Raw genomic sequence first — 19474 nt, 5'->3', positions numbered from 1 at the left:
CAAACTCATATTCCAAAATTGTGCGTTGCTACGTGTTTGAACAGGTCGTGTCCTCCCAATTGCTAACAATTTAATTTATTCGATTTGTTCATTTCCATCAGGTCACCCCATGTCAAGCTTTAACACCATCTCCTGGTGAAATTTTGGAACTACTACATGTTTTGGGATAGCCAATGTGCCTGGGCCAAATTCAATAACTAATTTTACACCATCTTGTACCACCATGCCACTTGACAAGTGAGCCGGCCGGATGGTCGGACGCTTTCTCGATATATTGTCAGTTGTTTTCTTTGTTTGAAGTTTGGGGGAGGGGGGGTTAGCTACTTTTTTAACGTCCTGTACTTTTGCGCTATATTCTGACTGTTTGCTGTATGCACACTTGCTCCATTTTTGCTCCTCTTATTTATTATGTTGTTTGTTTGTTTATTTATTATTTATTCATCGCTCTTATTTAGTCATTGTTTGTGCCTTCTTGTTTTTACTTTTTGCGTTGTTTACTTGTATGTATATCGTGTCCTATGTCTTGTCACCGTGGGATAGTGGGAAACGTATTTTCGATCTCTTTGTATGTCTTGGCATGTGAAGAAATTGACAATAAAGCGGACTTTGAACGTAACGACCAGGAAGCCAAGCCAGTAGCAAAGTCCGTGTCGAGCAGCCTCGAGAACCAGGAAGCAGGGCCAGCGCCTTCACTCCTTCTAGGAAGATAGATTACTGTTTGAGCCACTCATGACAGGTCACTTTAGAGCAGGCCAGGGCACAGGTGAGTAGACCACCTGTGAGGATGGGTTTAGAGTCTGTTAAGTTCAAGTTAACTAGCGCTAGGCTAGACTTTCAGCATACACATAGCTCCTCGTGTAGACTAGAGCGCGACAGTTTAAATAGTGCTGCAGTACACATAAACACACTTTCTACTGGGGTAGTAGACAAATCCAATCACTCCGTCCCGACCGGTCTTGCTGATGAAACGGTGCCTGTTTTGGATAACTTCACATGTGTAACAAATTTTCGTCACCAAATTCCCACGGTCGTTTCATCCCACCGCGCTAATAAACTTTTGAGAGGTGACGTTAGGCACAATTTTACTCGCATCCCGTTTAAAAATCCTTCGACAGAAACGCACCCTGATCGACCGATTACGCTTAAACTCGGTTTTATGAATATTAGATCGCTTCATACGAAAGCAGTTCTCGTTAATGACCTTATCACGGAACATAATCTAAACGTCTTTGCGAGACCTGGTTAAAACCTAATGAACTGCTGCCACTTAACGAGGCCTCGCCTCCAAATTTTGTGAGCTCGCATGTGGCGCGTCCTCGAAAAAAGGGTGGGGGTGTCGCCCTCGTCTCAAATTCTGAGCTTAGATTTAGGCCTCGCTCAATTCACGTATTCAAAACATTTGAAGTTGTCATTGTGCGATCCATCCACTGCTTTACCGTCATTCTATCTTGCTGTTATTTATCGTCCACCCGGGGCTTACTCTGGCTTCCTGGATGAATTTTCAGAATTTGTGGCTGATCTCGTGACAAATGCAGATAATATAGTTATCATGGGTGATTTCAACATCCACATGAATTCACCGTCAGAACCACTGACTTCGGCATTTCAAACTTGAATCGATACGTTTGGTTTTACGCAAGCCGTACGTACAGGCAGCAACGCATAAGAATGGAAATAGCTTGGATCTGGTATTATCCCGGGGACTAGCAACCTCAAATTTAGCAGTACTGCCATACACTACTGTTCTTAATAAAATTTTAAATTGTAGTTCCTTGTCAAAGACAAGAGAGCAATCAGAATGATAGCAGCCGTAATTTTAACTCCACGACTGCAACTGCGCTATCTGAGTTACTGTCGCCGGCAAGCGCCATGTTTCCCGCATACAGCGGCTCTATTGATAATCTTACAAATGAATTCAACGCGACATTAGTAAAAGCCATCGACTCTGTGGCACCGCTACGCCGTCGATGGCCAACTCCATGGTTCACAGATGAAACACGTACGCTTCAACAATTATGTAGAAAGCATGAGCGCAGATGGCGTTTAACCAAACTTGAGGTTTTCCATCAGGCATGGACCTCGTAACCTTCGTTCGCAAAACGCTAGTCTTTTAGTTACACCGAGGGCCAAGAAAATGTCTGCAGGGTCTCGAGCAGGGGTGGGCAAACTTTTTGACTTGCGGGCCGAATGGGGTTCTAAATTTTGACCGGGGGGCCGAACCAGGAGCAGTTGGATGTAGTGTTTGTGTGAAGTAATATAAACGACCTGAAAAGGTCATTGCATAAAAGATTTGGGCCTTTAGTAGGTAGTAACGCATGGATATTCAAAAAAAGTTTTTTGAAAACAAATGCATTTATTAACAACATTAAAAAAAAAAAAAACATCCCTAAAAAACTGCTATCAGTGATTCTCATAAAATATGACACTGTTATTATGAATAACAGTCTCCATCACTTCAGTGCCTGCAGGTCAGATGAATGAAAGATGTATGTTTATCTTATGAGATCACATCAAACGGCAAACATTCTGACCAAGTATATCATCTTGAAGAATCGGTGAAAGCATACATCCAAATAAAGTAATCAAAACGGCAACACGGTGAGGGGTATCTCAAAATCAGAGCAGAGTTTTAACTCACAAACACCTGGTAACAGAAGTGAGGAAACGAAAAACACTTCCTTAAAGTAAGCCTTAAGAACTTTAAAGGTTAAGATTAGTCACAAACAGGTGGTGCATCAATGTCCTTGAGCATCCTGCATTGTTTGTAAATGAGAATGGTCGCTAGTTTCAATCCCTGCTATTTGTACAGATCATATTCAAAAGGCATTTTTTTACAACAAACTTGAAAGCCTCCCCTTCATTTTCAGTGTTCATTTGATGTTCATGTGGCTGAACGTCACGTCGCGTACTTCGAGCCAAATTGGCCACTCTTTTTAAACACTCGGCACTCAGTGTCCACCTTGCTTTTCCTTGGGCGACTCATTTTAATGGAAGGATTCCAGGGGAAAGTTTGTGGGTGGCTTTAGCGTAAAACTGTATCCGAAAACTCGGCGCGCAAATTACAAGAATGCTGTCGTCACAGCCCACACTCTAAATTCGGTACTGCTACAAATAGAGCGCGAGTGCGCCATTTCCGTACTACTGAGTACGTACACGCACTTGTGAGTGTGCACCAAGCTTTCTGACACGGCTTCCGGTAGAAATGCGCAGGCGAGTGGTTCCCCATCTACTGGGGAAACGCAGTCATTGCAGGAAAAATGACCGAAAAAAAAAAGTTTAATAATACAATTTATCTAGGGTTGGCGGGCCGGATTAAACGGTCCCGCGGGCCGGATGTGGCCCGCGGGCCGTAGTTTGCCCATACCTGGTCTAGAGCATTCTCTATTCGGGCTCCAGAGCTTTGGAATGCCCTACCAATGGATATTAGAACTACTACCTCAGTAGAAACATTTAAGACACGTTTAAAGACACATTTCTATGAGATGGCCTTTAACTAACTTGTAGTGGCCGACTTGGCCGGAGTTTGTTTTGTTCTCTCTGCCCACCCCCTCCCTGGCTGGGGAGAGGGTTAGGTGGCTCAAAAGCTCATAGCGGCTAGCTGGATTCTCGGGGACCAATTCAAGATGAAGAAACTGCAGATCAACCTCCTTGAAGACACTGCCAGGACAATCGAGGGCACCGCCGACATCCATTTTTTCATTTGATTTTCATATGATGTATTACTTGTGCCCTCTCTGCATCCATTACAACCTGGTGATCCTGAAAGGGGGATCCTTCCATCTGTGGTCCATTCTCAAGGTTCCTCATTTTCCCCTGGCAGGGGTTTTTGGAGTTTTTCCTTGCCCTTTTGGGAGCTTAAGATCAGGGGATGCTTTGAGAATAATTGTCAATTTTGGCTATGTGAAGCCCTTCGAGACGGTTTGTGATTTAGGGCTATACAAATAAACTTGACAAGGGTGGAAATCGGGCCACCTTCTGCGCTTTGGGTGTGGAATGGTGTTGTGCAAGGAAATCAAGTTTCGCCTTTTGCTTTCAGTTTCACAGGGGAAAGATGGCTCTGGATGCCAAGATCAAGGAGCTGCTGTTGGAAACGCTGGCAGACCTGGGGAAGGAGGACTTCAAGAAGTTCAAGTTGTATACGCGTCTGGCTAAGAGCAAAAGAGAAAACGCCGACCGGATTTACATCGCCGAAGAGCTGGTGAACAAGCACGGCAAGAAGGCTGTGGCGAAGACCGAAACGATTCTGAAGAAGATCGGGAACAACAACGAGGCCCAGAAGCTACGCAGCAAATCAATCATGCTGAAAATCAAAGGTAAGGTGAGCCTGGGGGGCTTTCCACAAAGCAGCTCTCCGATGCTGCCCTACCTCTCTTGCCTCCTTCACTTGCCTCCTTGAGCGGAAGTGGCGGCATGGGCGCAGCACGCTTGCGGCCAGGCCTAAAGACGCATTTGATCTCCTTCTGCTCGCTCCCACAGGTGTCACCCGTGCGCCCTCAGATAGCACCTCCTTACCGGTCCAGATAGGCGAATTCAAGCGGGAGCTGCAAGAGAACCTGCGGGCCATGTACTGCAAGGCTCCCGAGGGCAAAACAGAGCCCAGCCGGCAGGAGGCTCTGGACAGCGTCTACACCAAGCTCCAAATTAGCCGCGGCGTCACCGGTCTTCCCGACAAGCAGCACGAGGTCCTTCAGATGGAGACGTACGGAGGCGAAGACGAGGAGGAGGAGTCCATCGAGCCGTGCGACATCTTCAAAAGCGAGACGCCCCTTCGCACCATGGTCACCGTGGGCTTCGCGGGCATCGGGAAGACCTTCCTGGTGCGCAAGTTTGTCCTGGACTGGGCCAACGGGGGAACCAACACAGACGTGGACTTCATCTTTCCCTTCGCCTTCCGCGAGTTGAACTTGGAGGAGGAGAAAAGATTTTCGCTGGCAGAGCTCATCCAGCACTTCATCTGCGACAGCAAGGCGGCCGTCGAGATGCTGAAGGACATCTTGGTCAGGCTGCAAGATTTGGGCAAGCGCACCTACCAAAGCAGCAGCGTCAAGATTTTGTTTGTACTGGACGGCTTGGACGAGTGCCGCCTCAAACTGGACCTGAGCGACGAGCGCAAGGAGCGCCTGGATGTGACCCGAGCGTACCCCGTGGAGGTCCTCCTGGCGCATCTCATCAAGGGGAACCTGCTTCCCTGCGCCCGGCTTTGGATCACCACGCGGCCCCAGGCGGCCCGCGACATCCCGCCGCGCCTGGTGGACGGCAGAACCGAGGTGAAAGGCTTCAGCCGCTCCCAGCGGCTGGACTACTTCAGGAAGAGGTTCTCCAACGAGGTCATCAAGCACATCCAAAAGTCCCGCAGCATTTTCATCATGTGCCACATGCCCATCTTCTGCTGGCTCACCGCCACCATTCTCGGAGATTATCGGAAGCACGGAGAGGAGCTGCCCGAAACCCTGACCGAGATGTACACAGAGTTCCTACTCTATCACCTGGACAAGTCCGAGGAGCGAGGCAGCCAGAAGAGCACGGAGTACGTCAAAGCGCTGGCCGAGCTGGCTTTTCGGCATCTCATGAAAAAGCAACAGATCTTCTACGAGAGCGACTTGCGGGAAAGCGGCTTGGATGACCTGCAGGTCGCAAAACACTCGGGAGTCTTCACCGAGGTCTTCGAAGAGGTACCCCCGCTCAAGAAATACCAACGCGGCAAGATGTTTCAGTTCATCCACTTGAGCATCCAGGAATATCTGGCCGCTGTCTACGTGATGATGAGCCTGTTCCAGGACAACAAGAACGTGCTGGGAGAGCTCCCCATGCATTGCGAGCAGACGTCGCTCATTCAGGTCCACGAGGCGGCCATCCGCAAAGCCTCAGAAAGTGACGGAAACCTGGACTTGTTCCTCCGCTTCTTGGTGGGCCTTTCCTTGCAGTGCAACGAGAAGCTCATGGGCGAGCTGCTGAAGGCTCCCAAGAACTTCAGCCACAGCAACGCAGAAACAGTCCGCTTGATCAAGCAACAGATAGATAAGAATTCTCCTGAGGAGAACATCAACTTGTTCTACTGCCTGAAAGAGCTGAAGGATGAGTCCCTGCTGGACCAGATCCAAAAGTACCTAAATGAACAGTGGCTCTTCGGGCACGACTTAATTCCGGCCATGTGGTCGGCCCTGGTCTTCTTCTTGCTGACTTCCGACGAAGACATGAGCTGCTTCGAACTCAGGCTATACGCTCCGTCCGACAAGGGGCTCCTGATGCTGCTGCCGGTGGTCAAGGCTTCTCGAAAATCAGTGTAGGTGCCGTCGAGCCAGCACGCTGAACTGGCCGCGCACATGTCAGCAGCCCAAGAACCTTGGGCTTGTGTCAGCTGCCCTCTTGTCTTCTCAGGCTCACCCACTGCTATCTGAGCGAGAAAAGCGGCGAGGCGCTGGCCTCCGTTCTAAGCTCGTCCCGCACCCTGAGGGAGCTGGATCTCAGCTGTAACGAATTGGGTGACGACGGGCTGGAGGCGCTCACCGCCGGACTGGCAAAGCCGCAGTGCACGTTGCAAGTTCTCTGGTAACGCTCTCCTCGAGCGGCAGAAGGTCAGCCGGCCCAAGAACCTTGGGCTTGTGTCAGCCGGCCGCCCTCTTGTCTTCTAAGGCTCGACAACTGCGACCTGAGCGAGAAAAGCGGCGAGGCGCTGGCCTCCGTTCTAAGCTCGCCCTGCAGCCTGAGGGAGCTGGATCTCAGCAACAACGACTTGGGTGACGACGGGCTAGAGGCGCTCGCCGCCGGACTGGCAAAGCCGCAGTGCATCTTGCAAGTTCTCAGGTAAGGCTCTCATCGAGCGGCAGAAGGCCAGCCGGCCCAAGAACTTTGGGCTTGTGCCAGCCGCCCTCTTGTCTTCTCAGGCTTCATCGCTGCAAACTGAGCAATAAAAGCTGCGAGGTGTTGGCCAAGGCTCTCCGGTCCAACCCCTCCCACCTCCAAAAGCTGGACCTGCAGGGCAATCGCATCGAAGAGGAAGGAAGGAGGGTCTTGGCAGAGGTCCAAAAGGATCCTCGCTGCAGTCTGACGATCGAGTGGTAGGTTCCAAACATCTTCCAGGGCGCTCACTCGTCTGAATGGACCGGCCACACTTGTGCGTTGAAGAAAATGGGTTCTAAAGCACCTAAGCATACAATTACTAAACAACGTCAGGATGATGGGATCGCTGGCTCACACGACAGTCCTCCCTCCGCCCACCCACGTGTCGAGCGCTTAATTGGAGGCGGTGAAAGGCGGGCGCCGCTTGTTTGCGCCACTCCAATCCAGCCCTGGTGTTTTTTTAACGAGCCATTATTGACATTGTGCGGTGTGCGTGCTAAAGGCCAGCGGTGATGAGGAGAAAGGAAGCGTCACGGGATTGTTACACCGGCAAAAATAAAAAAAATCCCGCTTCTCTTGGATCAACCGAAGCGACAAAAGAACACGAGAGCGCTCCAGCAGCGGCCTTCGAGTGGCGATTTGTGGCTCGAGTGCAGATGATAATGGAGTGGCGCTTTTAACTTCAACGGGAGATGAGTCACAAAAAAAGAAAGCTAGCCAAAGCGGTGTGGAGGCGACGACATGGTGCCGCACTTGGAGTCTCCAGCGGTTACTCAACGTGGAGCCAGCCTCAAATTGGGAAGAAGTACTTTGAGGTGCCTACCGTCCAGTCCATGCGGGTGCGAAGCTCCTTGCCGGGGCCGTTGGAGGCGGGAGGCGGGGCTAATTGCAGCGGCCCCAGGTGTTGCAGGCCCGACCGTGAGATGGCTTTCCTGCATGGGTGGCCGAGGTCTGAGAAGGAAGAAGAAGAAGAAGAGGAGGAAGAATTCACTCCTGGAAGCCAGCGTTGAATGCAAAGCAGTCTCCAAATAAGACGGCTCCCATATGCAAATGAGCCGCAGCTCACTTTGGCTCACTTGTCACGCGCCGCCCGTATAAGCGCTACATTTGGCTACGAGCGCAATGCTACTTGACACAACCAGAGGCGGTGAGCACGCCTTTCTTTTGCTTTTTGCTGCAAATGTTTTTCTCTAGCCTTTTTTCTGGTTATGTATGATGCTAATATTTGTACATGAGTGCATTTACACATTTAGTTTCAAAATAGCCAACATCAAAAATGTATGGTTATGTATGATGCTAATATTTGGAATTTGAATGATTTGTATCGAGTGTAACAAACAGCTATCAATGCTTTCGTCCCAGGGTTGCCGCGGACTCAGCTTACGTAATTTGATATGAGAGAGGCTCTCAGTTTTTTCTTGAAGTCCTTGAAATTTTCGGATAGTTTTAGGTCAGAGTTGAGTTTGTTCCAATTTCTTACACCGACAACCGTCAGCGATTGACCTCCGAGTGTACTGGACACTTGTCGTTGGTCAAAGTTTAATAATCCTCTGAGGTCGTGTTTTGTGTCCCTCAGGGTGAATAGGCTTTGAATATTTGCTGGTAGCATACATCTAGAAGCTTTGTACACATTTAACAGTCCTGCAAAAGTGATTAAGTCTTGGAGCTTCAGTATTCCAGTGTTTATAAAGAGGTTGTTCGTGTGAGAATTGTACGGCTTTTTGCAAATGATCCTCAGTGCTCTTTTCTGTTGTTTGTAAAGTGGTTCTATTGCTGTCTGGTATGCGTGACCCCAGACCTCTGAACAATAATGTAGATGTGGCTCTATGAGTGTCAAATACATTATTCTTAAAGCAGATGTACTAATTTTCTTTTGCAGCCTCCACAGAATGGCCATATTTCTTGATATTTTTTTGCACAAGTTTGTAATTTGTTGTTTCCAGTTAAGTAAACAATCAAGTGTTATGCCAAGCATTTGATACTCATTAACTCGTTCGATCTTGGTACCGTTTGACACTAAGTTTAAGTCTTCGCTTGGTTTTCTTTTCCCAAATAGCATATATTTAGTTTTGGATGGATTTAAAGATCATTTATTTGCATTGAACCAAGCCTGTAAAATTGACATTTCTCTGTTTATACAAGCTTCCATGTGTCTTAAATTATGTCCAGTACATAATATACTGGTGTCATCGGCAAACATTACCATTTTGAGGGAACATGCCTTTGCAATGTCATTTATGTATAGCGTGAATAACCTAGGGCCCAAAATTGACCCTTGGGGGACGCCACACGTTATTTTCAATGTAGGTGACCTGTTGGTCTCTACCTGTACAAATTGGGTTCTATTTTTTAAGTAACTCCTGATCCATTTTAAGGCTGTACCCTTTACCCCATATCTATACAATTTCTCAATCAATGTTTCATGATGAATTGTGTCAAAGGCCTTTTTAATATCAAGAAATATTCCAATACTATATAGTTTTCGATCCATCGCCATTTTAGTGGTTTCTACAAAATCTAAAAGTGCGTGTGCAGTCGAATGTTTTTTACGAAAACCATATTGATTTTTTGACAGTGTATTTTTTTGTTCAATGTAATTCTCCAGCCTGCTATTAAATAATTTCTCAATGATTTTAGAACATTGGGGGAGGATAGAGATTGGGCGATAGTTGGTGATCTGGTGTTTGTCTCCTTTTTTAAATATGGGTAGAACTTTGGCAATTTTCATTTTATCAGGAAATATCCCACTGTTGAATGATAGATTGCAGATATGTATAAGTGGAGGCGAAATGGCATGCACTATATATTTTAGCGTCCTCGTGTCTAGTTCATCAACGTCAATTGATTTCTTGCTTGAACAACTCAGTATAGTATCTTCGACTTCCTTCAAAGTTATCCGAGTTATCTGTTGTCGTCAACTTGTCAGCTTGCCGCTGCCGCCGCCGCCGCTCCTGCCTCTGCTACTGCTGCTGCGCTCATATCCTCGTCCCGGAGGATGAAGATGAAGAGGAGGAGGAGGAGAACAAGGAGAAGGGGGGGGTAGCCGGGGGAGGTAGCTGGGCCTCACGCACGCGCCAGCGAGCGAGCAGGCCGCTTGCTCAGCTCGAAGCATATTTCGAAGGTGAAGCTTTCCACGTCTCGATGCACAGCTCTCGGATATATAACTTAAAATACCGCACAGTTAAATGTAGCTATATCTGTATAAATTGCATCATGACTTTATTAATATAACGGAATTCTAATGGTCTGCAATAATACACGCTTCACCCGTGTCTCAACTTCACCAGCAGAGGGCGCCCTGTCATTAGAAATCGCCCAGCTTGCAAAATTAGTATCAACATTTGTAAATAAATGGTGACAACGTGGATCGCCATTAAAGCTAAAACAATAAAAGCGTCGTTTGTTTTAATATTTTAATAATTATAATTATTTTAGAATAAATGCCGGGATTTGACTGCGAGTATGACGATAAAGGACGAACTCTTGAATCTTGAACTTCTTTTCTCTCCGAGTAACCGGATGCTGTAATGCTTTTATTTTTTACTCAAAGAGGAAGCTGCTTTGCTATCTAGTACAGGTTGATGGCAGCTAGCTTGATTGCACCCCTCCCGTCCCCTCAGTCGCTTGTGGAACTGTAGCTGCCTCTCCCGACTCTTTAATCGGCTCACGCCGCCACAAAAACAGCGTTTTTAAGGGGTTCCGTCTGTCGTCCTTTGTCCCCATTGCCCTTTTTAGTTTCTGAGGACATTATTCCATTTCTTTACAAGAACGCCTGGAACCGGAACCGAGCGAGAGCTATGTTTTTCGGTCTACTTTTGTGGGCGGATACAGCGGAGGAGGGCATCCGGGCCTGGCAGCTCCGGAGGGTCCGCTTAAAACCACGGAATTCACCGTTTTCAGGTAAAATTCTTTCAAGAAACACTTTCGGAGTTTATCCGTTCTATCTAATTATAGAGTTCATAACCTTTCGGTAAATTCGGCTGCAAAGACGAAAGCAGCAGAGTGGTTTGTGGTTCCTAAAACGTCAACACAAGCGCAAACTGAGATGCCACATTGAGTGCGCTTGTTTTGACGTTTGACAAATGCTTTTCGTTTTGCATGAGATGCATGTCTCTCTCACTCGTCCTGTTTGAGGCCAATTTGCTTTCACGGTCCTTCACCTCTTAATTTGACGTCTAAGCCAGTGTGTGTTCTGACCCACATCCACATGTAGGGCTGATGTTGGTTATTGAGGGTAACACACCCCCAGAGGACAAAGTCATTACCATGACGTCCCACTACCATTGTTAGGTCATGTGGGAGTGCTTGCTAATGCATTAATTTCTTCTCAGAGTTCCATAATAGGTCCAATGCTCGCTTATCTCCGCTCCATTGATTGAAACTACTTTGGCGCTTCAGAATGATAAATTACGGGCTGCTTCACACAAAATTACATGGTAACGACTAAAGTGGAGCTCTTGCCCATTATTTTCTCACAAGCTTCTTAAAGTCCAGTCTTGCTTTCGGCACGCACCTCTGGACTCGTGGAACTCCAGCGTGACGTGAGCGTCGAAGCCCAGGCTGAAGTAGTTGTTGAAGACGTCGAGGGGCAGCTGAGCGAGTCACCGCACGTTAGCGACACGCCGGCGACACGCCCGCCCGCCGCTTCTCCTTTACCTTCTGTCTTGGAGCTGCCGCTCGGCGCCGTCGCTCTGCTCCACCTGCAGGTTCCACCTGTCCAGCTGCACCACCGAGCCGTCCTCCACGTGGCCCGGAACCTTGGACACGGGCTCGTCCGTGTAGCCCTGCCAGAAAAAAAATCAAAATCAAATCAAGCACAGGAAGAAGGCTGCATGGCGGAAACTTCTTGGATTGTGGCCCATGGATTTGGGACAAAACTTTTGGGACACGCACATTTAAGCATGTTTTTTTTGTAGTTGTTGTTGTTGTTGTAAATGTAAAGCGCTCAAAGCAAAAATGGTTTGTTTGCGTTTGGGAGGCGAGTGAAGCTTGGGAACTCACCCCGCCCCAGTTGAGCGTCCTGGCGAGGTCATTTCCTGTTCCTGTTGAAAGACGTGAACTTTTTCCTCCTGGCCGAGTTCTTGAGCAAGCTCTGTGCATAGATGGGGTTAGCGGTTAGCGCTACGCGCCGTTAGCGCTACGCGCCGTTAGCGCTACGCGCCGTTAGCGCTACGCGCCGTTAGCGCTACGCGCCGTTAGCGCTACGCGCCGTTAGCGCTACGCGCCGTTAGCGCTACGCGCCGTTAGCGCTACGCGCCGTTAGCGCTACGCGCCGTTAGCGCTACGCGCCGTTAGCGCTACGCGCCGTTAGCGCTACGCGCCGTTAGCGCTACGCGCCGTTAGCGCTACGCGCCGTTAGCGCTACGCGCCGTTAGCGCTACGCGCCGTTAGCGCTACGCGCCGTTAGCGCTACGCGCCGTTAGCGCTACGCGCCGTTAGCGCTACGCGCCGTTAGCGCTACGCGCCGTTAGCGCTACGCGCCGTTAGCGCTACGCGCCGTTAGCGCTACGCGCCGTTAGCGCTACGCGCCGTTAGCGCTACGCGCCGTTAGCGCTACGCGCCGTTAGCGCTACGCGCCGTTAGCGCTACGCGCCGTTAGCGCTACGCGCCGTTAGCGCTACGCGCCGTTAGCGCTACGCGCCGTTAGCGCTACGCGCCGTTAGCGCTACGCGCCGTTAGCGCTACGCGCCGTTAGCGCTACGCGCCGTTAGCGCTACGCGCCGTTAGCGCTACGCGCCGTTAGCGCTACGCGCCGTTAGCGCTACGCGCCGTTAGCGCTACGCGCCGTTAGCGCTACGCGCCGTTAGCGCTACGCGCCGTTAGCGCTACGCGCCGTTAGCGCTACGCGCCGTTAGCGCTACGCGCCGTTAGCGCTACGCGCCGTTAGCGCTACGCGCTTGGCGCTCGGAGCTTGCCTGCGGTTTCCTGACTCTGATGATCCAGGAGGGAGGCACGATTACGGCGGCGTGGGCGCCCAGCGAGCACGGTTCCTCGATCTGGTGCAGCATGAAGCACGTGACCTTGTTGTGGAACTGCCCGCGCGAGGCGGGCGGCACACAAATTAGCACCTGCCAGCAGCTCATTTCAACATTTTCACACAACATCACATCGCCGAGTTAGTTACATGTTTTGTTTCTAGTCTGACGGAATTTAGCTCAGATGGTGGGCAAGCTCGCGCACGAGAATTCCAATTTGAGCCAAACTCACAGCCTGCTTGCACCACGAACAGCTGATGGCGATGATTTCTTTACTGTGGAAGAACTTCTGCTGAAAGCTCTGCGGAAGGAAAGGACAAACAAAAGACGAGGACGGAAAAGGATGTCGCTGGCAGAGACCGTTAGACGGCGTGGCGGGCGGGCGGGCGGGCGGCCATTTTGCCGGCCTGCCTGCCTGGCTGCGTGCGTGGCTGCCACCGACCTTCCCGCACTGCTTGCACTTGCCGTCCTGGCGCCGGCGGTGCACCCAGTGATGCCTCAGCACGTTCTGCCGGCAGAGAGCAGACGGCGCCGCCTTACACCTCCACCTGGATCTTTTAGACACCTGCAGGTGGAGAGTCCATTCGTCGCTGTGCGTGCAGCGATGATCGAATGGAGGTCTGAACTCTCCCTCCTGCAAGGGCATATTTATTAGGAGAAACAGAGTGGGGGTGAGAGTGGACAGGTTTGGTGAACCCCCGGCCTCTGGTCAAATCAGAGCGGGGGGGGTGTTTTACGATGTTGTGGGAAACAGAACAACTTCGATTGCTTCCTCTGCAGCTGGTCAATCAAGCAGAGGATGCAACCACTTTATTTTACTGCGTTGTGAGAGCAAGACAAGATTGGTTAATCATTATAGTCTACATTCCAACATAATCCTACGATAAAGATAACCTGGAAAACCCTATCAACTGCCATCATTGTCGTGGCGGGCTGTGATTTTCAGAGCGCGCCAGCGGAGAATTTGCTTTCTCCCAAAGTGAATTTCCCTGTCTGTCTGTCTGTCTGTCTGTCTGTCTGTCTGTCTGTCTGTCTGTCTGTCTGTCTGTCTGTCTGTCTGAAGTGCACGGACTTGTACAGACAGGGCAGGGCGTTGGTCTGACATTGGGAAGGCGGTCACACGGTGAGAGCAGACGAGGCAAAGGAGACCGATAAGTGAGTTTGCTTTCTTTTGTTTGAGCCGTATAGACATATAGTTTTGCTTTTAAAAAGGAGCGACCGTTTGTGGTGTTATTTAGTGAGCCGGCCGGATGGTCGGACGCTTTCTCGCTATATTGTCAGTTGGTTTCTTTGTTTGAAGTTTGGGGGAGAGGGGGTCAGCTACTTCTTTAACGTCCTGTACTTTTGCGCTATATTCTGACTGTTTGCTGTATGCACACTTGCTCCATTCTTGCTCCTCTTATTTATTATGTTGTTTGTTTGTTTATTTATTATTTATTCATCGCTCTTATTTAGTCATTGTTTGTGCCTTCTTGTTTTTACTTTTTGCGTTGTTTACTTGTATGTATATCGTGTCCTATGTCTTGTCACCGCGGGATAGTGGGAAACGTATTTTCGATCTCTTTGTATGTCTTGGCATGTGAAGAAATTGACAATAAAGCGGACTTTGAACGTAACGACCAGGAAGCCAAGCCAGTAGCAAAGTCCGTGTCGAGCAGCCTCGAGAACCAGGAAGCAAGTCCTCATAAGGGTGGAAATCGGGCCACCTTCTGCGCTTTGGGTGTGGAATGGTGTTGCGCGAGAATATAAAGGTTCGCCTTTTGCTTTCAGTTTCACAGGGGAAAGATGGCTTTGGATGCCAAGATCAAGGAGCTGCTGTCGGAAAGGCTGGAAGACCTGGGGCAGGAGGACTTCAAGAAGTTCAAGTTGTATACGCGTCTGGCTAAGAGCAAAAGAGAAAACGCCGACCGGATTCACATCGCCGAAGAGCTGGTGAACAGGGACGGCAAGAACGCTGTGGCGGAGACCATCACGATTCTGGAGAAGATCAACAACAATGAACTGGCCCAGAAGCTACGCAGCGACATGCTGCAAATCAAAGGTAAGGTGAGCGCGGGGGGCGGGGGGGGCTTTCCACAAAGCAGCTCTCCCATGCTGCCCTCCCCCGCTTGCCTCCTTCACTTGCCTCCTTGAGCGGAAGTGGCGGCATGGGTGCAGCACGCTTGCAGCCAAGCCTAAAGACGCATTTGATCTCCTTCTGCTCGCTCCCTCAGATGTCACCTGTGCGCCCTCAGATAGCACCTCCTTACCCGTCCAGATAGGCGAATTCAAGCGGGAGCTGCAAGAGAACCTGCGGGCCATGTACTGCAAGGCTCCCGAGGGCAACACAGAGCCCAGCCGGCAGGAGGCTCTGGACAGCGTCTACACCAAGCTCCAAATTAGCCGCGGCGTCGCCGGTCTTCCCGACAAGCAGCACGAGGTCCTTCAGATGGAGACGTGCGGCGGCGAAGACGAGGAGGAGGAGTCCATCGAGCCGTGCGACATCTTCAAAAGCGAGACGCCCCTTCGCACCATGGTCACCGTGGGCTTCGCGGGCATCGGGAAGACCTTCCTGGTGCGCAAGTTTGTCCTGGACTGGGCCAACGGGGGAACCAACACAGACGTGGACTTCATCTTTCCCTTCGCCTTCCGCGAGTTGAACTTGCAGGAGGAGAAAATTTCGCTGGCAGAGCTCATCCAGCACTTCATCTGCCACAGCAAGGCGGCCGTCGAGATGCTGAAGGACATCTTGGTCAGGCTGCAAGATTTGGGCAAGCGCACCTACCAAAGCAGCAGCGTCAAGATTTTGTTTGTACTAGACGGCTTGGACGAGTGCCGCCTCAAACTGGACCTGAGCGACGAGCGCAAGGAGCGCCTGGATGTGACCCGAGCGTACCCCGTGGAGGTCCTCCTGGCGCATCTCATCAAGGGGAACCTGCTTCCCTGCGCCCGGCTTTGGATCACCACGCGGCCCCAGGCGGCCCGCGACATCCCGCCGCGCCTGGTGGACGGCAGAACCGAGGTGAAAGGCTTCAGCCGCTCCCAGCGGCTGGACTACTTCAGGAAGAGGTTCTCCAACGAGGTCATCAAGCACATCCAAAAGTCCCGCAGCATTTTCATCATGTGCCACATGCCCATCTTCTGCTGGCTCACCACCACCGTTCTCGGAGATTATCGGAAGCACGGAGAGAAGCTGCCCGAAACCCTGACCGAGATGTACACAGAGTTCCTACTCTATCACCTGGACAAGTCCGAGGAGCGAGGCAGCCAGAAGAGCACGGAGTACGTCAAAGCGCTGGCCGAGCTGGCTTTTCGGCATCTCATGAAAAAGCAACAGATCTTCTACGAGAGCGACTTGCGGGAAAGCGGCTTGGATGACCCGCAGGTCGCAAAACACTCGGGAGTCTTCACCGAGGTCTTCGAAGAGGTACCCCCGCTCAAGAAATACCAACGCGGCAAGATGTTTCAGTTCATCCACTTGAGCATCCAGGAATATCTGGCCGCTCTCCACGTGATGATGAGCCTGTTCCAGGACAACAAGAACGTGCTGGGAGAGCTCCCCATGCGTTGGGGGCAGACGCCGCTCGTTCGGGTCCACGGGGCGGCCATCCGCAAAGCCTCTGAAAGTGACGGAAACCTAGACTTGTTCCTCCGCTTCTTGGTGGGCCTTTCCTTGCAGTGCAACCAGGAGCTCATGGGCGAGCTGCTGAAGGCTCCCAAGAACTTCAGCCACAGCAACGCAAAAACAGTCCGCTTGATCAAGCAACAGATAGATAAGAATTCTCCTGAGGAGAACATCAACTTGTTCTACTGCCTGAAAGAGCTGAAGGACGAGTCCCTGCTGGACCAGATGGAAAAGTACCTACAAAAATTGCGGTTCGACAAAAAGAACTTACCGCCAGCCATGTGGTCGGCCCTGGTCTTCTTCTTGCGGGCTTCCGACGAAGCCATGAGCTGCTTCGAACTCCAGAGATACGCTCCGTCCGACAAGGGGCTCCTGATGCTGCTGCCGGTGGTCAAGGCTTCTCGACGAGCAGTGTAGGTGCCGTCGAGCCAGCACGCTGAACCGGCCGCGCACATGTCAGCAGCCCAAACCCTCTTGTCTTCTCAGGCTCAGCTACTGCAACCTGAGCGAGAAAAGCGGCGAGGCGCTGGCCTCCGTTCTAAGCTCGTCCCGCACCCTGAGGGAGCTGGATCTCAGCTGGAACGACTTGGGTGACGACGGGCTGGAGGCGCTCGCCGCCGGACTGGCAAAGCCGCAGTGCACCTTGCAAGTTCTCACGTAAGGCTCTCCTCGAGCGGCAGAAGGCCAGCCGGCCCAAGAACCTTGGGCTTGTGTCAGCTGCCCTCTTGTCTTCTCAGGCTCTGGTACTGCAACCTGAGCAAGAAAAGCTGCGATGCGCTGGCCTCCGTTCTAAGCTCGTCCTGCAGCCTGAGGAAGCTGGATCTCAGCGACAACGACTTGGGTGACGACAGGCTGGAGGCGCTCGCCGCCGGACTGGCAAAGCCGCAGTGCACCTTGCAAGTTCTCTGGTAACGCTCTCCTCGAGCGGCAGAAGGCCAGCCGGCCCAAGAACCTTGGGCCTGTGTCAGCCGCCCTCTTGTCTTCTCAGGCTCTATCGCTGCGGCCTGAGCAAGAAAAGTTGCGAGGCGCTGGCCTCCGCTCTAAGCTCGCCCTGCAGCCTGAAGGAGCTGAATCTCAGCAACAACGACTTGGGTGACGACGGGCTAGAGGCGCTCGCCGCCGGACTGGCAAAGCCGCAGTGCACCTTGCAAGTCCTCAAGTAAGGCTCTCCTCCACCCTCGTCAAGCGAGCGGCAGAAGGCCAGCCGGCCCAAGAACCTTGGGCCTGTGTCAGCCGCCCTCTTGTCTTCTCAGGCTCTATCGCTGCAACCTGAGCGAGAAAAGCGGCAAGGCGCTGGCCTCCGTTCTAAGCTCGTCCCGCACCCTGAGGGAGCTGGATCTCAGCGACAACGACTTGGGTGACGACGGGCTGGAGGCGCTCGCCGCCGGACTGGCAAATCCGCAGTGCACCTTGCAAGTCCTCAAGTAAGGCTCTCCTCCACCCCCGTCGAGCGAGCGGCAGAAGGCCAGCCGGCCCAAGAACCTTGGGCTTGTGTCAGCCGGCCGCCCTCTTGTCTTCTCAGGCTCTGGTACTGCAACCTGAGCGAGAAAAGCGGCGAGGCGCTGGCCTCCGTTCTAAGCTCGTCCCGCACCCTGAGGGAGCTGGATCTCAGCGACAACGACTTGGGTGACGACGGGCTGGAGGCGCTCGCCGCCGGACTGGCAAAGCCGCAGTGCACCTTGCAAGTCCTCGAGTAAGGCTCTCCTCCACCCCCGTCGAGCAGCAGAAGGCCAGCCGGTCCAAGAACCTTGGGCTTGTGTCAGCCAGCTGCCCTCTTGTCTTCTCAGGCTCAATAGCTGCAAGCTGAGCAAGAAAAGCTGCGAGGCGCTGGCCTCCGTTCTAAGCTCGCCCTGCAGCCTGAAGGAGCTGGATCTCAGCAACAACGACTTGGGTGACGACGGGCTGGAGGCGCTCGCCGCCGGACTGGCAAAGCCGCAGTGCACCTTGCAAGTTCTCACGTAAGGCTCTCCTCGAGCGGCAGAAGGCCACCCGGCCCAAGAACCTTGGGCTTGTGTCAGCTGGCCGCCCTCTTGTCTTCTCAGGCTCTGGGACTGCAACCTGAGCGAGAAAAGTGGCGAGGCGCTGGCCTCCGTTCTAAGCTCGTCCCGCACCCTGAGGGAGCTGGATCCCAGCAGGAACGACTTGGGTGACGACGGGCTGGAGGCGCTCGCCGCCGGACTGGCAAAGCCGCAGTGCACCTTGCAAGTTCTTAAGTAAGGCTCTCCTCCACCCCCGTCGAGCGAGCGGCAGAAGGCCAGCCGGCCCAAGAACTTTGGGCTTGTGTCAGCTGCCCTCTTGTCTTCTCAGGCTATGTTGGTGCAAACTGAGCAATAAAAGCTGCGAGGTGCTGGCCAAGGCTCTCCGGTCCAACCCCTCCCACCTCCAAAAGCTGGACCTGTGGGGCAATGACATCGAAGAGGAAGGAAGGAGGGTCTTGGCAGAGGTCCAAAAGGATCCTCGCTGCAGTCTGACGATCGAGGGGTAGGTTCCAAACATCTTCCAGGGCGCTCACTCGTCTGAATGGACCGGCGACACTTGTGCGTTGAAGAAAATGGGTTCTAAAGCACCTAAGCATACAATTACTAAAGTCACACCAGAAAGAAACATTTGAAGTATCTCCTTCGAGCTCGTACACGCCAAATCAATAACAACGACAGAAGTAGACATTTTTGGAGATGTGATGGACTATGTGGAAATGAGAAATGTTTGGAGAATAACTTGATGATCTGATATAGTTGTATTTTTGGTGCACTTGGAAATAACAGATGTTGCCTTCATGAAGTAAGAGGTCAATCATGCCAAGAATGCCAAACGCTTGATTGTATCGATCTTAAGTTTTGTTTAGGTTTGATCTTTCAGATGATTCAAGAATGTTCTGGACAGAGGGAAATGTTTTGCCAAATAATGAAAAACTATGTATGGAAGTATTATGAACCGAGAATGTGCCGAAAGTGCGTGGAATGTGACAAGAAGAAACAAAAGCACGCTACGCGCTGAGTAAAAGCATCATTGCGTGCACGTGGTGTTGCATCACACAACGTCAGGATGATGGGAT

The 19474-nt window shown here is 51.5% G+C and overlaps 3 protein-coding genes across 5 annotated transcripts in view; 2 read left to right on the top strand and 1 right to left on the bottom strand.

Annotated features, from left to right (window-relative positions):
* LOC148379270 (NACHT, LRR and PYD domains-containing protein 3-like) overlaps positions 1-19474 on the top strand; it is a 48121-nt gene that overhangs the window by 3958 nt on the left and 24689 nt on the right. Inside the window, exons 3-7 of the mRNA XM_088366342.1 lie at positions 4037-4313; positions 4477-6283; positions 6379-6549; positions 6634-6804; positions 6885-7058. Of these exons, the coding sequence (XP_088222468.1) occupies positions 4037-4313; positions 4477-6283; positions 6379-6549; positions 6634-6804; positions 6885-7058 (2600 nt within the window). The remainder of the gene's footprint in view (positions 1-4036; positions 4314-4476; positions 6284-6378; positions 6550-6633; positions 6805-6884; positions 7059-19474) is intronic.
* Positions 10124-19474, top strand: part of LOC148379269 (NACHT, LRR and PYD domains-containing protein 12-like) — a 34040-nt gene continuing 24689 nt past the window's right edge. Inside the window, exons 1-11 of the mRNA XM_088366327.1 lie at positions 10124-10740; positions 14586-14856; positions 15029-16832; positions 16906-17076; positions 17157-17327; positions 17408-17578; positions 17673-17843; positions 17942-18112; positions 18207-18377; positions 18462-18632; positions 18727-18900. Of these exons, the coding sequence (XP_088222453.1) occupies positions 14601-14856; positions 15029-16832; positions 16906-17076; positions 17157-17327; positions 17408-17578; positions 17673-17843; positions 17942-18112; positions 18207-18377; positions 18462-18632; positions 18727-18900 (3431 nt within the window). The 5' untranslated portion in view covers positions 10124-10740; positions 14586-14600. The remainder of the gene's footprint in view (positions 10741-14585; positions 14857-15028; positions 16833-16905; positions 17077-17156; positions 17328-17407; positions 17579-17672; positions 17844-17941; positions 18113-18206; positions 18378-18461; positions 18633-18726; positions 18901-19474) is intronic.
* LOC148379274 (diacylglycerol kinase iota-like) lies at positions 10240-13499 on the bottom strand. Of its 3 annotated transcripts, XM_088366371.1 has the most exons (6): positions 13258-13497; positions 13048-13116; positions 12756-12872; positions 11842-11932; positions 11497-11624; positions 10240-11432 (listed from the first exon to the last, which is right to left on the bottom strand). In XM_088366371.1, exons 1-4 carry the CDS (start codon positions 13459-13461, stop codon positions 11870-11872), a joined length of 453 nt encoding a protein of 150 aa, XP_088222497.1. In that variant the 5' UTR covers positions 13462-13497; the 3' UTR covers positions 10240-11432; positions 11497-11624; positions 11842-11869. The 3 variants fall into 3 exon arrangements, with proteins under 3 accessions (XP_088222497.1, XP_088222495.1, XP_088222496.1); XM_088366369.1 differs by having other exon boundaries at positions 13048-13499; XM_088366370.1 differs by having other exon boundaries at positions 10240-11624; positions 13048-13499.

This window comes from Syngnathus floridae, chromosome 22 (assembly GCF_059516105.1).
Source record: "Syngnathus floridae isolate MCC-2025c chromosome 22, RoL_Sflo_1.0, whole genome shotgun sequence".
Lineage (NCBI taxonomy): Eukaryota > Metazoa > Chordata > Actinopteri > Syngnathiformes > Syngnathidae > Syngnathus > Syngnathus floridae.
Note: the sequence above shows the minus strand (reverse complement) of the source record. Positions and strands in the feature narration are given on the sequence as shown.